This window comes from Carlito syrichta, unplaced genomic scaffold (assembly GCF_000164805.1).
Source record: "Carlito syrichta isolate Samal-C Ts95f unplaced genomic scaffold, Tarsius_syrichta-2.0.1 Scaffold126519, whole genome shotgun sequence".
NCBI classification, from domain to species: domain Eukaryota; kingdom Metazoa; phylum Chordata; class Mammalia; order Primates; family Tarsiidae; genus Carlito; species Carlito syrichta.
The window spans coordinates 113,942-131,083 of NW_007070615.1; the positions used below are offsets into that span (position 1 = coordinate 113,942).

A 17,142-nucleotide genomic window follows, 5' to 3' on the forward strand; every position below is an offset into this window, starting at 1 on the left:
ATATATATATTTTTTGGCATACCAAATCCAAAGCTATAATTGGATAGATCTAATTGGAGCCATTTCTGTTCAGCACATGGATAAAAAAGTGGGTTTTAATTGCGCATGTTAAAAGGGCCTTAGTCATTGTTCACACAGGAACCAGAATGTTGTAACAGGAAAACCTCTTACAGAATAAAGTTTTTAAGGTTCGTGGGTAAAGGGACTTTCCTCCCTTTATTTATGCTTCCCTTAGGATTTTGAAGGAATGTCAGCGCACTGTTATTAACTCTAATGGCTTGTACATTGCAGCCAGATTGTTTGAGGCCCTCTGGCTCTCAGGTTACCTGGGTAAGTGCGGGGACTCGCTTTCCAGCCCCCGGCTTTCACATGTGCTTGATGAAGAGCAAATGTGCAGGACCCAGGGCAGCAGCGGCCTGGCAGGAGCTATAACCGGCACAGGATAAATGTGCTTCCTTTTGTGCGATGCTCTTTCCCCGTCCTCTTGCCAAGAGCAGGGTATCAAATAAAAGGGAGGTTGTGGTTAGAGTCAGTAAAGTGAATGTCCAATGAGGCACCTGCTTCATTCAGCAGATCTGCTTTCCTGGGCCTCCCACTGCACAGCTGCTTCTGACAAAGCCTCTTTTCTCCTCCTGTTGGTCAGACTGAGAGCACAGGCCCAGCATGGTGACATATTGGTTTTGCTTTGTCAGCACAATTGCCTGGGATGTTATAATTCCACCAAGTCTTCATGATCAGAAAGGCCCTAATTTAGAGGTGTACAGAGCCTAAATGGGATTTTCGAAGAGAAATTGATAAAAGCATCTTTGCCACTGTAAAGCCAGCAATTGGATCTGAAAATTGCTGGAGGGGTCTAAGTATGGAAGTCGAGACACTGCTCTGCGCGAGACTGCAAAGCTCACACTATCAGATTGGCTCATGAGAGAGGCATCCAGCACCTCTGACTTGGCCCAGCCCAGGTTCTGTATTGCTTGGAGTGTTTATCTCCGCTGCATCGTTCTTAAACGCTGGTGGAGTTTCTCATGTAGGTCTAGGGGACTGGAGGGCGTTAAAAGTAATTTGATGGGGAAGGGAAGTAAAGGAAATAACCTGTGACGTAAATAAGGGAAATGCCAGGAAAACATTGTAGGTGAGTACACAGCATCCGATTTCAGATTGAGTTTCCACCTAAACAAAGGCAGCTCTTAGAGTGTTTTACTGTGTATGTGTCTGTCTGTCTGCTGTACCTCTATTGTGTGGGTTGGCACACTAGAAGCTCTGGGAAGGTTTTAGAGCCGTGCTCTAGCTGTTTAAATGTAAATTAATTAAAACAATAAAATTAAAACTTCAGTTCCTCAGTCACACTGTGACGTTTCAAGTGTTGTAGCCACTGTGCTGGATAGCGCACAAATAGCATGTGGCCATTGTCACAGGAAGGTTCTGTAGACAGCACTGCTTTAGAGATTGAGCTGAACCTCTTGACATGACTTGACTGTTTGAGGAAGGCTTGGGGTTTCCATTTCAGTCTTGTTGCAAGGGAAAAATGAAATCCGCCTGAATGTTTCTGGAACAAACCCTTCCAGCCACCACTTCTAGAGAACCACTTCTCTAGAGTGTGCTCCTTATCTTTTCACCTATTGTACTTTTTTCTGTCCAAGAATTTTCCTACTTCTAACCCTTGCACACATACACATACACACACACACACAATTATAGTTCATAAAAATAGAATTTAATTTTAGGGATGTCCTTTTCAGCTGATCATCTCTCTGGCCTTCTCATCCTCAAGCTTTCACGGCCCTGCTGTTAGACTGGACAGCTCTTTTCATTAAGCAGAGCACCTAATGAGAGGGCATGTGAGCACTCAAGGCCAGGAGTGTGTGTTTGACCTAATCGTTGTGTGTGTATGACGACAGCGCTTTCAGGAGTGGGACACTGGGCTGTTGGTGCCTTCCATTCCCAGCAACTCTTGGGACCAAGGACGCAGCCTTTAATCTTGCTTCTTCCATTTGTCTGTGTCTAGTAGCTACTACACAGTTGCTTTGACTCTAGGGAGAAAGCCTATATGAAATAACAACCTCAGGTTTAGGCCAGGCGTAGTGGCACACGCCTATAATCCCAGCACTTTGGGAGGCTGAGGTGAGAGGATTGTCTGAGCCCAGGAGTTCGAGACAAGCCTGGGCAACATGACAAGACCTCAGCTCTAAATAAAATAAAATAAAATAAAATAAAATAAGAAAACTCAAATTTGGACGGTGTCTTTTTTCCCCCGAGAACTTAAGCCATGTAAACATAATATTATTTGTCCTCATGGCAGTCCTAAGAGACAGAAGTGGTCTGTCGACTTTATAATTGTAAATATAGTCAGCTCAATTGTCCCATACCGATTATCTGTCATGCAGATTACTCATGACACATTTTAAATCCTTGGATAGTTTCTCTAAGCAAGCCATGTAAGCCTGAACTGTCTGCCCGCCCCCACCCAGCTGCTGGGTACTTAGAGAATACAAATTAGTTTTCATATTAGCTTAAGGAAGTCATAATTAGGAAGGTAAGTCTGCAGTAAGAAACCGTATCGCAAATTCCAGTTCAGAGGGGGAGTATGGGGGAAGTGACCCCCTGCTTTGACTTAGCTGAGAGCTGGCTGGAAGATGTGTTTGGATGCCCATGTGCACATTCGCACTCAGTGTGCTGGCGTGTGTTTACGAAGGGCTGCATCCACGCCCTGGGCAGACTGAGTGCTGTGTCCCTGGGCACCCGAGTGTGCATGGAGGCTGCAGGGCCACAGCAGGTCTGGTGGCCCGTGTTGGCTGGTGTTTGTTTTTTTTTAACAGTTCTGTGTAATTGTCAGGCATCTTTATGGCAGATCGTGTAGGTTATAAGTGGATTCTTACTGACTGACAAGGCCACAGGTGGGTTCATCTCTGGGGAAGTAGGAAGTAGCTAGAGGGTGGCATTCTAGGCACCGCATCTTATATGGATGGCATGATTTCTCTGCTGTGCAGTCCCCACCACCCAGTCCCCCAGTTTAGGAACCATTGAGTATCTATTATTTCTAGTGTTAAATGTTTATTTCATGTTAGCTGGGATTCTTTTTTATCTTTTGAAGAAACGGGGTCTTACCATGTTGTCCAGGCTAAAGTGCAGTGGCTATTCACTGGCGTGAACATAACATACTACAGCCTCGAACTCCTGGCCTTAAGTAAACCTCTTGCTTCGAGCTGGGATTCTTTTATAAAGAACTCTTCTTCATTAACAATTTGGCTGTACTAAGTACAGTTCAGATAGGAATGACAGGATAAATACTTGATTAAGATGAAGTTTATTGGGGTAGGTTTCTTTCTGTGACCATCAAGCCCCATAACTGTTTATTTCCACTTTCTGACCTGCTGTCTTTGGGTGTCTCACTGCCTAAAACAAATTTAATTCTGCCCAGTGTATGCTCTTACAGAGTTTTAGTTTTTTGAATTTTTTTCCCTGGTGGTGCCACTTTTCTGATGAAGGGTGAAACGTCAAGAGGACATCTTTGGAAACTCCCTTGCCTCCACCTCCCTGTCAGACAGAACCAGCAGAGGCTGGATGATGGGCACGTGGGAGTTCATTATTCTTGCTCCTTGTGCACCTGTTTTAAATTTTCCATAATAAAAAGTTTGAAAATAATGACAGAAAAATAAACAGATCTCTGTTCCTGAGGTCGAGTGTCTCCTGTTGGGGCTGCCATTGATTTCCACAAATGACTCGGGCAAGCTCATTGGTGCCTTCCTTCTTCTGAGGTTAGCCATCTGGGCTCCGCTCTCTGTGACTGTGTATTGCCCGTGCTCTGTCCACTGGCACATGGGCTTCGCCCTTGAGTGCTGTTCCCACCCTTCTTCCCAGGACTTTTCTGGTCACCTCCTGCCCCTCTGCACTGTCATATGAGCTGTCCTCCAGAGCACACGTGATTCTCACAACTTTGTGAAACACTTTCCTCTCCTATAATGTTCAGTTTAAAGCCTTCCTGGTCAGTTGTCAGGCCTTGGCAGTGGCCTGTACTACCCCACCTTGGGAACTCATCTCCAGCATAATAAACCAGGAAGTTTCTGCATACCGAAGCTGAGAACCCTGACTTCATAGTGTTTCGAGGCACTTTCACTGATATCAGGAAGAAATGGTGAAATGATAACTCCAGAATCGATTTTTAGATATCCTTTCCTAATAAAGTAAAAATGAGTTCAATTTTAACATGTAACCTGTGGGATGGGGACATGAGAATTGTCCTGGTGGTCTGCAAAATCAGGCAAAAGTCAGGGCGACACTGTCACAAGCAGACAGTCACTGCTTTGAACATTATGCTGGAAAGCAGTTGTTCTTAGTCTCAAGGCTGGCAGGAGGGGAGAAGCTTTGGAGCTGAGAAGCACCCAGTACCCCAAGGCACTTGGGAGGCTTCTCTTGGCTTCATGAAAATGTTCAGCACTTGCCAGATGTAAGACAGATTCTAATCCATAAATCCCCCAAATGCACCCAAAAGCCTGGACTTGAAAACACGGAAAAGAAAGATTAAATGTCCCAGCAGCAGCTAATATAGCAGAAACAGAACTGCTGGGAGAGAGCTGTGTTTTCTCTTCCCTCCCTGCCTTTGCTATCACGCGGATTGCTGGACCTGCTATGGCTAGTGCTGAGCACAGAGACAAGCGTCTTACCCGATTTCTTCATCTTCTCTCGCTTCTGACCTGGTAATCCCATGCCTGTTTGCTTCATGTACTAGTGGCTATCCGTCTGCTTCGGCCACTGATGTAAATATTTTTCTGGGCCCGCAAATGAAAGATTTTTAAAGGACTTCTTTCCTGCCAACACCCCTAGAAACACCTGTAGATACCATTGCTGAGTAGCTTTAAAAACTTAAATAAGGTAATACAAAATTTCATTTACTTAATTCTTGTCCTTGCCAGCCATGGTTTTGGTTCCCCACGTAAGCCAGTGTTCCTGAGGTATACTGCTAGCTTTCATGTCTGTCAACTATAGAAAGCATTGTATGTTTTCCTTTGCATTTTAAAAATGACTTCTCTTCCACCACGTGTTGTGTTCATGATCTGTTTAGCTCTCTATTTTTCTCTCACAACCATCAATATTTTTCTCCTAACTAAAGATATTTCCATGACCAACTTGGAAGGCATTTGGGCTGGAAGATTCAGTTACAGCAAACAACAATTCCCAAAGGCTTTGCAGGCTGGGAGGGCAGATGAAAGGCCCATTCTTCCCTGTGCTGTCTGTCCTACTCTGTCCTGTCGTGGGGTGGAGGAGGGCTGTCATGGTGCTGGGTGGCTCTGAGCAGTCCTGCAGCCTCTGACCTGCTTGGCTCCAACCTCTTCCATGCATTTCCGGAGGAGCTTAGAAAGGTAGCAGGATGATGACCTCATGTCCTGATTATCTTTTAACATTCTTAATATTGAGTAGTGGTTTAGCCTGGATTGCTTTTTTACCTGTGCAATGGATTGGCACCTGTTCCATCTATATCATGGTGTGTTCCAGGGCTAGTCCTGACCATCGCTGCATCTCAGAAGTGAAGGTCATGCTGGTCCATCTGCCCTGATTTCATGGCTTTTCTCTATAATCTTTACATCTTCGGAGGCCTTTGGCGAATGATGTATGTCCTGGTAGGAGCCATCGCTGCTGAAAGGAGATCCGTGCTGTCTCTACTTTTCTCTGTTTCCTGAGAGCTTTGGGCTAGCATCTGTGACCAGACTCTGTCAGACCTCTTATTCACACCATCTTTGAAAAGCAGCTGATGTTTATTGTACACCTACTGTGTGACAGGTACTGTACCAGACTTGACTGTCAGCATACCTGGGGGATGAGCCGTCACCATCTACATATGAGGAGACAGACTCACACGGTGTTACACGCAGACCCAGGACTCAGTGGGCCTTGCTGACTGGGAATGTCTCAGTGGAAATAAACACGCTGCTCCTCCCTCACATGAAATGCACCTGAACTCCCATAAGAGTGTTGTAGAGAAAATCTGACTCCTTCCTGGATCAGAGTAGAAGGCTGCATGGCTCTTTATCTGCAGAGGACAGTGCTAAGGGAATGTAAGCAGTTTCCAAAAATCGTGAAGAAGATGATCAATTGCTGATTATTATATTATATCCAGTTATTGCCAGTTATTGAACACCTACTGTGTTCAGGTTGCTCAGCATTCAGAGACACAGTGCCGCCAACACTGTAAGGGAGATAGTTCTAGAGAGAAAAGCAGGAACTCCGGGGAAGTGGCCGCATGTGCCTGAGGCCAGGGGCGTGGCAGAGGCCAGGAACCCCACAGAGAGAAGACCTGCTGATTGTGGGACAGGGAGGTCATCGAGAACCAGACTCGAGTGGCAGGGAGTAGTCCTTGTAGAGGGACCTCCCTGAGAGGACTCACTGAGGCGATGGATGCAGTGGTCATTAGAGTTTTCGGGGAAAGTCTTGCGTTAACGCCCTCAGCTATTTGGACTTTGTTTTTCTGATAGTGGAAAGCTGCCAAAAGTAATTTTTTTTGGTAGGATGAGATGGCTTCTGCCAAACGTTTTAAGATTTAGTTAAAACTGTGATATAGTTATTCTGTGTTGTTTGTTCATACACTTATTCATCAAATAACACAGAATACTGAAAGAAGTTAGTTTGGGAAAAATAAATAAATTCCCTCCAAATAAACAAATTTCATTTCTGCATATGCATGCATAGTGAGTGTGTGTGTGTGTGAGAGAATTCCATTACCTGGCAGGCTGGTGATGAGACTCATTACCCCAGAGAGGTCAGGAATAGAGGAGCTTGGCTCAGGAATGATAAATCCCGAGCATACAAGGCTGTGACCTCACCCTAAAGTCACCTCAGTGGCGCCCCTGGTCTACCACAGTGCTCCCCTGGTGCTGCTGTCGGAGACCACTGTCAGGCCTCATGGCTCCCTGTTTGCAGAACACAAAGCCGGGTCACGTGCGGACAGCGTTGTCTGATACCTGTGCAATATGATTTGCGAGACGTCGCTTTGGATGGCTGTCTTAGAAGATACCTCTGGCAAGACTGAAGCAGGTTGATCACAAAGGGAGCTCAAGTGTAGTCCAGGCAAGAGCTGATCATGTCTGTCCAGGGAGGCAGCAGGAAAGTGTTGAATTTTGGGTTATATTTGAAGAGGGAGTGGACAGGATTCGTTGATGTATTGGATGGGAAGTCAAAGGTGACTTCAGAGTTTTTGGCCTGAACTGAAAGGATATAATTGCCATTTATCTGGGGAGGAGAGAGACTGGGAGAAGGATGTTTCACCCTTGGAGCTCAAGAATGATACCCAGCTGGTTAAAAAAAAAAAAAAAATAGAGCCACGTTGGGCCTCGGCCTTTGCAGGGAAATGTGGCAGCCGGAAGTCCTTCCAGGGATTTGGTCTGACTGTTGTTTGACAAAGAAATCCTGTGCTGGGACCTGAAGTTTCTGGGTCACCTTTGACCTCTTTTCCATTTTCACCAATTCTGTAAACCTTATCATGAAGCTTGAGAGGACAGGCAGCAGGTCCAAAAGGGATAGTCCTTCCTTTCTAGGACTGTGCTGGCCATGCTATATGTTAGGGGCATTCTGATGCCTGGGAAGACTCCAGGGCAGAAGCCCGGGCACCTGGCTTTGCTGTAAACCTTTTATGCTCACTTCTGAGTCTAAAGAAAAGCACAGGCATTGCATTTACTGAGCGGAATGAGCTCTCTGGAATCCTGAGGGCCCCGTGCCTGGAAAGTGAGCCCATGGCTCTGCCAAAGGAGCTCGCCCCCCCATCGTGAAAGGGGAGGACACACACCCCATGCCCCTCTCCAGGTCAGTGTGAGGGGCTTGTAAGTGCCACATGGAGGCCACGGGAGGCTCATTACGATGCAGAGCGTACAGGGGCGCTCTGGGGAAGAAAAGGCGCCCGTCCCTAAAGTGGAGCATGAGGAGCTTCCTGTTGCTTAATCAATCGAAATGACCCAGAATACAAGCTTGGATCACTGTGCGCCCCTAGATTAGGGCTAATCAGGGCAGACAGAGCAGATGCGGGGACAATCCCAGCCTGATTACTGTACCTCAGCATTTAATCATCTCTCCTCCAAGGGCGGGCGCCGACTTAGTGCTCACTGGTTTCGAAGCCTCCGGTCAGCCCCTCCCCCTTTCCCTGCCATGAACATAAAGGCTTCTAGGGCAGAGACACTGAGGCGATTTAGTGTAATCCCACGTCAAAGTGCCTGTGTGTGAGAGAGGGGGCGAGAGAGGTCTTAATCCCCACGATGGGATGGTCATGCGTTTGCTTAAGGTGGAGACAGACTGAGCCGTGTGTAGGAAAGAGTGAGATTGGGGTTTCAAGGCATGTGAGGTTATGAAATGACCCCATGTATGGAAGTTCTCCCCGGAAGGCTTTCAGGGTGGTGGTTGCTCTCACCAGTTGTCACCGGGAGACAGTTTTGGGTGGGAGTCATTTTGTCACCCAGTTGTAGTGGCCAGACTTGCTCCTTCCCTGACTAATGTGAGGAACAGAAGCTGAAGCCTTTTAGATGTGGCTTGTTGTGGAAGAGACCGGGTGGCGTGTTCTTTACCTTGCTTTTTTCTAGGCTTGGGAGTGAGCTCCTGTCCTAAAATAGTCTCATCACCTAAGACTCACCCTTCCTAGCCCCCCAGGCCCTGGAAGGGACATGTGCTGGATCTGAGAAGGCAAGTTTTATCCATGATTGTAGAAAACATTTATTGAGTGCCTGCTGACTGTTGGGGACACCCAGACGAAGACTCAGCTCCCTTAAGGAACTGACAGTCTCCTAGGAGATCAGGCATGCAACAGTGAGGGTAAATAAAATCCTCACCTCCATTGAGCCTGTACAGAGTGTGGTGGACTGCAGGGGAGAGCCCCCCAGAGATGAGAGAGGCAGGAGCTGAATCTTGGAGAAAGAGCAGCTGAGTCCAGGCAGACACAGTGGTGCCTGCAGGCTTAACGCACACTCAGGAGAAGCTCAGTGCCTCGCTCGTCAGGCTGGCGCGCAGATGCGGGGCCAGGGGGCTCTCAGCCGAACTGAGCAGCGGGCCCACGCAGAGGGTTGCGCACCTGCGAGGGCGCTTGGCCTCCACATCCCATGGGCAGGGAAACATGGAGAGATGGGAAGGAGAACAATGAGATCGGTGTGTGTGTTCTGAAGACCACTCTGGTTTCAGCAGTGTGGGCCTTGCACGTTTTTGCATGTGGCCTTTTCTTCGTTTTATTCTCGGGAATGACGCTTCCATGATACAAAACTAAAAACTGGTGGGTTTTTTTCCCTTTTTAAAAAAAATTTTAAAGATGCGGGGTACAATTCAGGGTTAGGTATACAAACATTGATGATGCAGGTACCCTTGTTGATGAGGTGTGCCCCTCCCTCCCCTAAAAACTGTTGTAACAGCAGTATTGGGCATGGACCCACATCATAGGAAACCCAAACACATTCCAAGCCAGGTAAAAGAAGCTTAACTTTGAGAGTTCTTACATTTCTGTTCACCCCAGCCCTGGCCAGATGCTCACAGCTGGAAAGGTCCCCTGCTCCTGCAGTCACTCATTGTGACATGTGGGGCTTGGTCCCCAAGTGCGGAACTTTTGGAGCCGAATCAAGCCCAGAGGCAAGAGCAGTGAGAGATTCATCTCCGCATCTGGTTTTGGCCGCTGTTTGCCAGCGCGTCTCTGGAGGGTTGCTCGAGTGTCCTGACTTGGCCATGGGGCATTTTTTCACTTTGCCTCTTTTGGCCAGAGGAGACTATAAAAGCAATGATGGTGACAAACGGGGGTGAGGTGGAAGACTGACGGGGTCATATGGTCTTCACGCAGGCTCAGCTCCTGCCTAGAGTCTGGAGGCTAGGAGTAGCTGCCTGTGGCTGAGGCTAACAGTAGACCCCTGGTCTGTTGCCTTTGAGGCTGTGCTGGTGCCAACTTGGACTTCATGCTATGGGGAATGAAATATACCAGAGCCAGGCCCGACCTTGCAGCGGGAAGACCTGATGCCTGCATTAAGTGGCCCAAGCCAGATTATCTGCTGCTGCCTCGCCTGTGAGAATCTAGAGGAGTCTTCTCCAGTGTTGACTGGGCCGGGATGGGCAAGCTCCCACGAGGGGCCAGCCAAGGCGAGTTTCAAGGGGTGAAGGGAGAGATGAGAAGATCGGATCTAGTGAACACCTTGAGCAAAGGCCTGGTTGTGGGCGCATGACCAATGCATTGGAGAACCAACAGTATCTGGGGTGTACCTGGGGTGCTGGCACCTATGAGAGTGCAGAGAAGAGACCAGAGAGAGGGAGGGGCCAATCATGAGAGGCCTTGACTATCACGCAGAGCATCTGAACTGTATTTGAGGCTCGGGAAACCTTTGAACATCATGGGATAGGAAAGCTTGGGTTAAGGAGCAACATGTTATGGAAAGAGGATTTGGATGACGGAGTGGACGGACAGAGGGGTTGACGGAGACACTGAAGAGCCGTTCACAGAGTGTCACTTGAAGGAGACTGAACCCCCAGCCTCTGAAGCCAGTGGTGCCCGCCTGCTTCCAGCCCGTGTGCATGTGGACTGCCCCCCATGTGAGTTTTGCTGGCCGTGCCTTCCACCTCTATTAGGGTTCCCCAGAGTTTGTAACGATGACATCCCCAAAACAAAACATCATCTCATTTCATGTTGCATCATCAAAAGCTTCTCCCTTTTTCTGTGCTGGCAAAACATACTCCTAGAAAATAGCTGCATACAATTTAACATTGGGAAATATGATCTAGGTTGTTTTTTTTTTTTTGCATTTGAAAATATTCTCACATCCTTTTTTAAGATTAATTTTTAATTTTCATCAAAGTAGCATGTGATTTAAATGCCAAAAGAGTCTATGGTGGGGTGAGCTGTTTATGACCAGGTACAGTGGCCCACACCTGTAACCCCAGCACTGAGGCTGAGGTGGGTACATTGCTTGAGGCCAGGAGTTCAAGACCTGCCTAGGCAACATAGCAAGACTCCGTATCTACTGTATATTTATTTAAAATAATAAATATAAATTAAAGAAACTTAAATGGAATAGAGGGGTGCTTCCCTGGTGGTAGAGCTCCTCCCTACGGGCCAACCATGGAAGAAGTTGATTAAACCAACCGAGTGTGGCCATAGCACAGGCTCCAGCAGTGACACACGGGAGAACCCACATTTGTAACAAACTCTGTGACAGTTCTAAAATTGAGCTGTTATAGCAGATCGCTGGACTTTATCAGTACTTGACTATGTGCACAGGGAAGGGGAATAACATTGCACTGTGTAAGCACTTTACTGTAAGCAGAAAATGCAGTGTCTTAAAACTGTCTTTAAAATTGGTGCCTCTTGGCTGGGCACGGTGGTTCAGCCTGTAATCCCAGCACGTGGGGAGGTTGAGGCGAGAGGATTGCCTGAGCCTGGGGGGTTTGAGACCAGCCTGGGCAACTTGTGAGACCTTGTCTCTATAATAAATTACAAAAACTAGCCAGGCGTGGTGGCATGTGTTTGCAGTTCCAGCTACTTGAAAGGCTGAGGTGGAAGGATCGTCTGAGCCCAGCAGCTCGTGGCTGTGGTGGCCGTGAGTGTGCCACCGCACTCCAGCCTGGGCAACAAGAGTGAGACTCCAACTCAAAAAATAATAATAATAAATAAAAATTAAAAATTTTTAAAAAATAAAATTGGCACCTCTACCCAAAAGAAAGGACCAAAAGACATTCTTTTATTTATTTCTTTTTTTTTTTTGAGTTGGGATCTCACAGCGTGGCACAGGCTGGAGTGCAGTGGCATGATCACGGCTCACCACAGCCTCGACTATCTGACCTCAAACATTCTTCTCTCCTCAGCCTCTAGAGGCACACAACACCATGCCTGGCCATATTTTTATTTTTTGTAGAAATGAGATTTTGCTATGTTGCCCAGGGTGATCTCGAACTCCTGGGCTCAAGCAGTCCTTCCTCCTTGGCCTCCCAAAATGCTGAGAATATAGGGGGAAGCCACTGTGCCTAGCCAAAGACAGCCTTTTTAAAGTCTGCACCCCATGTCCTTTTTTCTGATATGTGTCCTTAACTACTCTAAATAATAGTCTTATATCATTATTTTTTGAGTTGAGACACCATCTATCACAATTCTTTGATAACTTGGTATCAAAAGTTTTGATGACTTGTTTATATTCTTATAGCCATATAAATATTGTTCACTGCCAAGATAAGTTTATTGTAGTTATCACGTTTACATTTCCTTCTTGGTGCAGCTTTTATTTTTCATTCAAGTTAGTACTTGCTTTGGGGAGGTGGGGGAGGGGACTAGTGCCTTTAACTCATAACCCCCAGAAGTTCTAGAAAGCGAGCTGGGTCCTGTCTCCCATGTGGCCCTGCCAGATTCCCGAGAGCTCTCCGTCACCCTCAGGCCTTCTCTCGGTGTGCCCTGAGCCCATCTTCCCCGAGTGCCATCACCGTTCCCTGCCATGGACTGTGTCCCCCGGGCCACAGCAGTGACTATCTCAGTGTCCCTCTTGCTATTGGAGTGCGACTGTGGATGCTTCCTGAGCAAGTGTGCCTGTGGCCTGTGTCTTACGCCCTGGCCCATCTGAGATCCCTTTCCTGCTGCCGGCACGCCTGGTCATCAGGGCATCGTTTCATGATTGGGCATAGACATCCAGACTCAAAGCGTCTTTCCTCAGACATGTGGAGGCATCGCCCCATCAGCTTCCTGCTTCCAGGCCTACTGTTGAGAAGCCCAGCACTACCCTCATGTCCAACTCTTTGTGGAAGACTTCTGTCTCTCTGAAATCTCTTAGGGGCTTTGCTTTATTCCTGGTGTTCTGAAAATTTGCAAAGATGTATCTTCGTGTCTGTGTCTTTTTTTCTCTGTTGTGCTGGGCATGAAGTGGGCCTTTTCATCCTAAAGCTCACGTTCTTCAGTTCTAGAAAACATACTTATCTGTCGATAATGTCCTTCTTCCCACTTTTTCTATTGTATTTATTAGAGGCTGGGCCTCTTTAATCTCATATTTTTTCTCCTGCTCCCTATCTTCTAGTCTTTTCTACTTCCTGGAGGATTTTGTTGACTTGATCTTCTGATCTTGTTTTGAATGTTTTTCTACTGGACTTTTTATATAAAATGTTCTCATACTCCTTTTGAATAGCATCCTTCCCCCGCCCATGCTTGCTTTTTTTCCTTTAAGAAGTTGAGCAGTGACTGTGTTGCCCAGACTGGAGTGCACTGACTGTTTTCAGGTATAATCATAGTGCACTACAGCCTCAAGCTCCTGGCCTCACACGCTCCTCCAAGTAGCTGGGATTACAAGCCGGGTATGGTGTCCCACTTTTATGCTCTAAATATCTTACCTGAGGATGCCAGAGTCAGGAGCATTTTTGTTGTTGTTGTTTCCTTCTCCTCACATTGCCTCTGCTACCCCGTACACCCCTGTGATCCTTACGAGTGAGACGTTACAACGCTGCCAACCAGGGTGTGCTGGGACAGGGCCAGGTGGCCTGTGGGCCTCGGGGCTAGGATTCAGGCACAGGCCAGATTGTCCACTGTCTCCTGCATGCCACCACCTGACACATGTCACAGTCGGTCGTTTCTGGGGACCTTTCAGATCATTTATCTGTGAGTGATGCACCTTAGCTTTCCTGTCCATGGAGCCGTGTGCCTGGCTCCGGGGGTGGGGGTCTACTGGACTACCCAGTTGATCTCAAACTTCCTACCAGTTCATGCTCTCAGCTTCCTTCCATGCTCCAAGCTGGGGGCGTCGGAGTCCCAGCTTCCTCTCAGCTTGCGTTACATCTTCCGCAAGATGTGCCGGCCCCTCCTCCATGCCCTTCTCCTGCTCAGGGTAATCCTGGCTTCGGGAGAAGAGAAGGTTGACGCGTGCATCTCCGCTGCCTCGACCATCCATAAAGCCATCCACTTCCCTTTTTGGGGAGGACGACCCTTGTCTGAGGTCACGTGCTTCTTCCTTTGTTGGTGTTAAGCTGTCCTTTCTACTAGGGGGTAGGTGATACTAGGGGGTAGGTGACCCGAGAATGTGTTTTTAAATTTTACTGGTCTGTGAAATATAAAAATCAGGATACCAGCGACCTGAGATTTTTTAAAAATAAGCTTGACTCTGAGGGAAGGGACAAAGACAGTGCTGGGTTGAAGGACAGGGAGGAAAGGCAGGTGGGATCGTCTCTGGGCAGGCTGGGAGGCCCCGCCCTGCAGCGTTTCCACAGTTTCTCCAAACTTATCTTTCCAGATAGTCTGTTTTAAAAAATTAAAATGACTGAATGTGGTGGCTTGCACCTAGGATCCCAGCTATTCAGGAGGCCGAGACAGGAGGATTGAGGTCAGGAGATCAAGACTGCAGTGAACTGTGATTACATCACTGCTCTCTAGCCTGGGTGTCTCTTTAAAAAATAAAGAGAGAAAAGTCAGTTTCATAGAAGTAGAGAGTAGAAGAGTAATTACTGGAAGCTGGGGAGGGACAGCGGGAGGGAGACCAGGCGAGCTTGGTCAGCAGTTACACAGTTCCGGGTAGACAGGAAGAGTAAGTTGGGGTGTTCTGTTTCATAGCAGCAGGGTGACTATAGCTAAGAACCTTGTAGTGTGTATTTCAAGATAGCTAGAAAAGAAGGTTTTGAATGTTGTCATCACAAAGAAATATGGTAATTGCCCTGATTCGATCTTTATACAATGTGCATGTGCATTGAAACATCACATTGTAACCCTCGAATATGTGTTAATGATAAAGTTTAAAAATCAATTAATTAAAACATTAAAATGGGGGAGGAATGAGACTTACCTGTGCCTGGGCAGTGGGCACATGACCACCTGGGGCCGGCAGACAGTGGGACCCACAGGTAGGGGCCGGCAGCCCATCCAGCCAGCAGCGGGACCTGGCATGCTCCCAGCCAACCCTCTTCCCTTTGTCTCCCCAGGCCTGGTCCAGATCCCCGTGAGCATGTACCAGACGGTGGTGACGAGCCTCGCCCAGGGCAACGGGCCAGTGCAGGTGGCCATGGCACCCGTGACCACCAGGATATCGGACAGCGCGGTCACCATGGACGGCCAGGCGGTGGAGGTGGTGACGTTGGAACAGTGACCCTGGCCATCTCATGGCATTGTTTTCTAGTCTACTTCAACATTTTTTACACGTTTGCAGAGGTGCAATCAAATGAAATTAAGTCTCTTGACTTTGGAAGAAAAGTTTTGTTAACCTTTTTTTTTTAAAAGGAAGAAAGGCAGCGGATTTTGGAATTGCATTTTTAAAGCACCACTCTTGATTTTCCGGGATTGGTGGAGTGAGAAACTGCATTGTCAATTTCACTGTCCAAAAAAGCCAAATTGTGGCAGGACTCCTTTCTGCGGAAACGTGTGTGTATACTTATGTGTGTGTATGTGTGAGTGTGAATATATGTCTATGTGTACATATGGACATACACATTTACATATATGTAAAGTATATATATATATACATATATTTGTATGAAACCCGCATGGAATTATCTGTATGAAATCAAGGTGAGCTGTGGAAACAGTAATTCACCCAGTTTAGTGGGTGGTAGGGTACGTGGCCAGACACAGTCTCCCAGCTTTTGTTCATACCAGGGTCATACGTTGAGCTACTGACAAACTCAGGCAGAGGTGACCATGCCCTTCACCAAAGCTGCCTCCAGTGGCCACCTGGAACTCCCTGTTGGACTTGCCTGGGGAAGGGGGCTCCAGAATGGCCGGTGTGGGCGTGTGCTTGCCAGGCCGGGGCTGCGAAGCCTGCCCGCTGAGATGCCCCTCGGGCTGGCCCAGGTGCTGACCTTGCCACAGGAGAGGAATGTCCTGGAAGCTCTAGGCAGGGACAAGAGGGTCTCCTCAGCCCCCCATCTCCTCCCCTTCCCAGGATGCCTCTTGATCTCATGACCATTAAAATGTTGGTCTGGTTCTAAGGTCAGTCCTGAACTGGTCGTGTATATGAACTGAAGGTAACAGAAGTATTAAGGGTCTGAGGAGCGCGTGTGTGAGTGGCTCATGGCTGTGCGCGTGCGTGAGCAAGCTAGTGGGTGCGTGCGTGCGTGCGTGTGCTTGTGGGTAGGGGAGAATGGGAGGGGGCAGGAGAGGTTGGAAGGGAGATGAAGGAGAGCAGTCCTCTTAGGCCAGGGTATGACTGGGAGCAGGCTTCTCCAGCTGGTGGGAGCTGGACAGAGGAGACGCTACAACAGAGAGGAAGAGCCTGGGTGTGGCCATAGCGCCCTGACTGTGCTTGGCCTCGTGAGAACAGGGCCTGGCCTGATTAGTACTTGTGGGGCGGAGGGGTGGCCTGGCTCGGGGAAGGTGGCTCTCACAGTGGGGTATGTGGAAAAGGACTCAGGTGTTTCTGGACTGCCGGCTCAGGCCCTCTTCACAAGGGACCCACCAGGCCTGTATCTGGTAGCCTGGGGCACCCACTGGGGCCTCAGCCCAGGCATGTCTCCATGGCCAGACCCCTGCTCCTGAGTACAGGGACAGCTCTTTTCCTCCTCCTGGCCCCCGTGTGTGATAGTGTATTTAATGTGGTTTTTTAATGCGACATTAAAAGATTCCTCATGTCTTGCTCAGCCTTTGAGAAAAGTTTCAGATTCTTGTATTTGCTTGTTTTATATAAAACTACCCAATGTTCTTTGTATGTTCTTTTCTGTACGTAATGGGGGGAGGGAAGGGAAATTTACATATAAATAGTCCTAGTTCTACAATTTGTTATTTTTTTAATTATTATTTTTTATCGTCATTGTGAAGCTGTCCAGGGGCTTTAAAGTCCGTGTTCCTTTATGGTGAAATAACCTCCTCATAGTTTGAGAAATTGCCAAGAAGAAGAAAAAAGCAAACCCCGTAGCAGAGCATGGATTCCGTGTTGTTTTCCATTCTGTCTATTACTGCCTCGTTCAATAAATAGTTAAAAATGTGGCAACAGGGAGTGGAACTGTCATCTCTCCAGGAGCACGGCCTCGCCTGCGCGAGAACTCTGTCTTGGGGTGGCTTGTTCTGCTCTCTGAAGGTACCGGTGCTGAAGGCTGTGGAGCTCCACGGGGGAGCTGCAGGCCCCTGGCCGGGCTCCTGCAGCCCCATCACCAGGCCAGCCCATGGGGCCTGCCATCGTTTTCTCATGCTGGAGTTCCGGGGGAACATCCAGTGTTGAAAATCGTCTGATGGTGGGAGCCTGGGCCTGGGGCTTT

At 48.0% G+C, this 17,142-nt stretch overlaps 1 protein-coding gene across 1 annotated transcript in view; it reads left to right on the plus strand.

Annotated features, from left to right (window-relative positions):
• NRF1 (nuclear respiratory factor 1) overlaps window positions 1-16,877 on the plus strand; it is a 114,255-nt gene extending 97,378 nt beyond the window's left edge. Inside the window, 3 exon segments of the mRNA XM_021707855.1 lie at window positions 2,831-2,868; window positions 2,870-2,891; window positions 14,878-16,877. Coding sequence (XP_021563530.1) covers window positions 2,831-2,868; window positions 2,870-2,891; window positions 14,878-15,041 — 224 coding nt within the window. The 3' untranslated portion in view covers window positions 15,042-16,877.
• The last annotated feature ends 265 nt before the right edge of the window (window positions 16,878-17,142 follow it).